Source organism: Lolium perenne, chromosome 2 (assembly GCF_019359855.2).
Source record: "Lolium perenne isolate Kyuss_39 chromosome 2, Kyuss_2.0, whole genome shotgun sequence".
NCBI classification, from domain to species: Eukaryota; Viridiplantae; Streptophyta; class Magnoliopsida; order Poales; family Poaceae; genus Lolium; species Lolium perenne.
This window is the reverse complement of record NC_067245.2, coordinates 295,700,063-295,702,967: the sequence shown is the minus strand read 5'-3', so window position 1 is coordinate 295,702,967 and position 2,905 is coordinate 295,700,063. Positions and strand designations below refer to the sequence as shown.

The window sequence follows — 2,905 nt, the reverse complement described above, 5'->3', positions numbered from 1 at the left end:
AGATCATGACCTAAAAAAAAATGGCAGAGGAAGAAATAAGATATCTGATCAAGTGGCATTGTTGGGTGATACTGTACATGCTAAAGAAAGAATATTCAACACATCGATGCTCGATTTTTCCGTAGGATCATCTGATTATTTCACACTATTTCATTTCCGATTTATTGATTTAATTTGAGATAAATATTCCCTTCGTTTAGAAATCTTCCCATTTATTCAGAAATCATTATCCCACGCGGCATTGCTCCATTCTTTAGCTAAAAATAATGGCCATGAATATATGAATATATGGTGGATGGATATCCAATCTAGTAATGAATATATGGAGTAGTTGCACCTGTTTGTAGATGGGCAATAAACGGCAAAATAATAAACATATACAGTACTAAATGGAATTAAACAAAGCACATAAATCGAGCGCCACGGGCAGGCCAAAGGTTTATTTTGTGCCAAAGTATCAGCCCATTGCATGGAATGCAGAGTAAATGCAATACATTAAACGTGAAAATAAATTCGAAATCCAGCCTCTTCGATCGGGGTGGATTGAAATTTCGAGCATTAATCGCCATTGAATAATTCTCCAACCATTTCCCAACGACGCCAATTAATAGTGATCCTTAAACACAGCCTATACGCCCTACCAGGTCACTGACACGTGGGCCCCGCGTGTCGGTCGTGCCGGCGGCCTCCCGCTATATATAGGTGCACCCCACCTGGAACTGCCCAACACCCCACCGATCGATCTCTGCAGGAGAAACACAGAGACAAGAGAGAAGCAGAGCAGAGGCGCCAAACCACCGCCGAGAAAGGGAAGCCGGGGTCAGAGTGAATGGCGGCGGAGGTGAGCTCTATCGCCAGGATGCTCCGCGGGGAGGCGGTCAAGAGGGGCGTCGCTGGGCCCAAGTCGGAGATGGTGACGATGGACCTGCTTGGCGGTTGCGGCGGCGACAGCGCCGGCGGCAGCGGTGGAGACGACGAGGTCGTCGACCTCGAGGTGAAGGTGCCCGTCGGCTGGGAAAGAAGGCTCGACCTACTGGTGAGTTATCCTCTTTTCTCGCTCGTTCTGTTCGTATCTTCGTCTCTGTTCTTCCGATCTCATTTGGGCTCGTTCATACGCGAACATGTTTCACTTGCATGTTTGGTGCTCAATTCATTCGCGTGCGTGTGGTTCAATCCCGTCGTGACGAAATTTGGAGAAGCATAATTCGTTAGATTACAGAGATTTAATTGTTGGATTGTTTACCTTGAATTTCTCGATCAGTTTTAGATTGCTTACCTTGAATTTCTCGACTCGTGCAGTCCGGCAAGACGTTCCTGACGCCTCACCGCCACCAGGCCGTCCAAGGCAGCCACCAGGACCTCAACCTGCCTCCCCCGTCCGCCGCGGCCACCTCCACGACAAACTCTGCTGCAGTCTGCACCCTCGACATGGTCCGCTCCGCCCTGGAGCGTGCTGCCGCCGTGCGGTCTGCAACCTCGCCGGCCACTTCGTCGTCCTCCTCCGCCTCCACCTCCACTTCGTCCTCTTCCCTGGGCAAGCGTAACCGCTCTCCACCAGCAGCTGCAACCACGGAGTCGCCGCTGAACCCGGCCATGCTCGCGGCCGCGTGCCCATCCTGCCTCACGTACGTGCTCGTCGTCGAGGCCGACCCGCTGTGCCCCCGGTGCGAGGCCAGAGTGCCACCGCTCGCCAAGACCACCGGCGCCGACGGCAGCGGGAAGAAGCCCAAGATCGACCTCAACTTTGCCGCCGATGAGACCGACTGAAAGGACAAATATGAAAAGAGAATTCGATTTTTTCTTTCTTTTTGGAAAAGTTTTTTCCAGCCAATTTATCTCTTGATAAGTTTTTAGAATATTCGCCAGAAACAATTTACATGTTCTACAGTAGAAAATTATCGTTGTAGGATCGAATCAGACATGAAAGGTTCATGTCTTCTGTCTGATTTGTAGCTGCACAAACTAATACCAGCAGGTTCATGTCTTCTGAGAATTCATTCTCATGATTTCTTTTCTAGATCCTCCATTATGTGGATGTGCAAATTACTACCAGTAGGATGCAAAATATGCAGTGGAAAATTTATGTATGGCAATTAATTAATACGGAGTAATAATAACTTAATTGGCATAGCAACTGAACTGGATCTTGGTGGCCTAATTATTATTACAGTTTAATTTCATCGTCAATAGAGAATATATAGTACTCCGTATGGTTATCTTACAAGAAAATATCCATACGCGTAGTCTGGAGATTTATACTGTAGCGAGTACGCAAGTATTGTATCCATCATGTAGAACAATTGTATGTACTCTGGACATTTGATACTTGTAGCGAGTACGTGAGTGGTGTATCAATGATGTAGAACAATTGTATTTCCAAAAAAAAAAAAAAAATGATGTAGAGCAATCCTGATACGTAGGTGGTCTCACCGATCCAACCTTATCAACGTGAGAACGATGTGGAGACGCCTATTGGGCAAGAACTGATATCGAGACTGCCACCAAATCCAAATCTGTATGGGCGATTAGCATTTTTTTTCCGAAACGCAGATGTGCAGTCACCTTTTAAGGTGGTATATATATATGCTCTTTTTTCTAAGTAACACATTTTTTAAACATTGGTACAACTACACTCTACCATGTAAACGTAACACCATATAGCTGATCAAATCAGGAAAAACTTTGAGAACCAGTTGAAAAGTTGAAGAAGTAGACTAAAATTGCGAATCGCCAAAAAGCAAGTCATCAAAATAATTCTACACAATGTGCGTCTCAAAATATAAGAAATAATTTTATGTCGACAAGGTGAACATAACAAGAATATCATTTCTCGCCCAAAAGACAAAGGTGGTCTAAGCATGCATAGAGGTCTTATAGAGATCAAAAAACAAATATTTATTCACAA

General features: G+C 45.2%; 1 protein-coding gene across 1 annotated transcript; it reads left to right on the top strand.

Annotated features, from left to right (window-relative positions):
• Positions 1 to 714: 714 nt before the first annotated feature.
• Positions 715 to 2,026, top strand: LOC127336158 (uncharacterized). Its single transcript, XM_051362940.2, has 2 exons — positions 715 to 1,036; positions 1,300 to 2,026. Exons 1-2 carry the CDS (start codon positions 830 to 832, stop codon positions 1,765 to 1,767), a joined length of 675 nt encoding a protein of 224 aa, XP_051218900.1. The 5' UTR covers positions 715 to 829; the 3' UTR covers positions 1,768 to 2,026.
• The last annotated feature ends 879 nt before the right edge of the window (positions 2,027 to 2,905 follow it).

Excerpts from the sequence above, each read along its gene's own strand:
- LOC127336158 (XM_051362940.2), top strand. The coding sequence starts at position 830 with ATGGCGGCGGAGGTGAGCTCTATCGCCAGGATGCTCCGCGGGGAGGCG. Across the intron at positions 1,037-1,299 it reads AAAGAAGGCTCGACCTACTG|TCCGGCAAGACGTTCCTGAC; the intron begins GTGAGTTATCCT and ends CGACTCGTGCAG.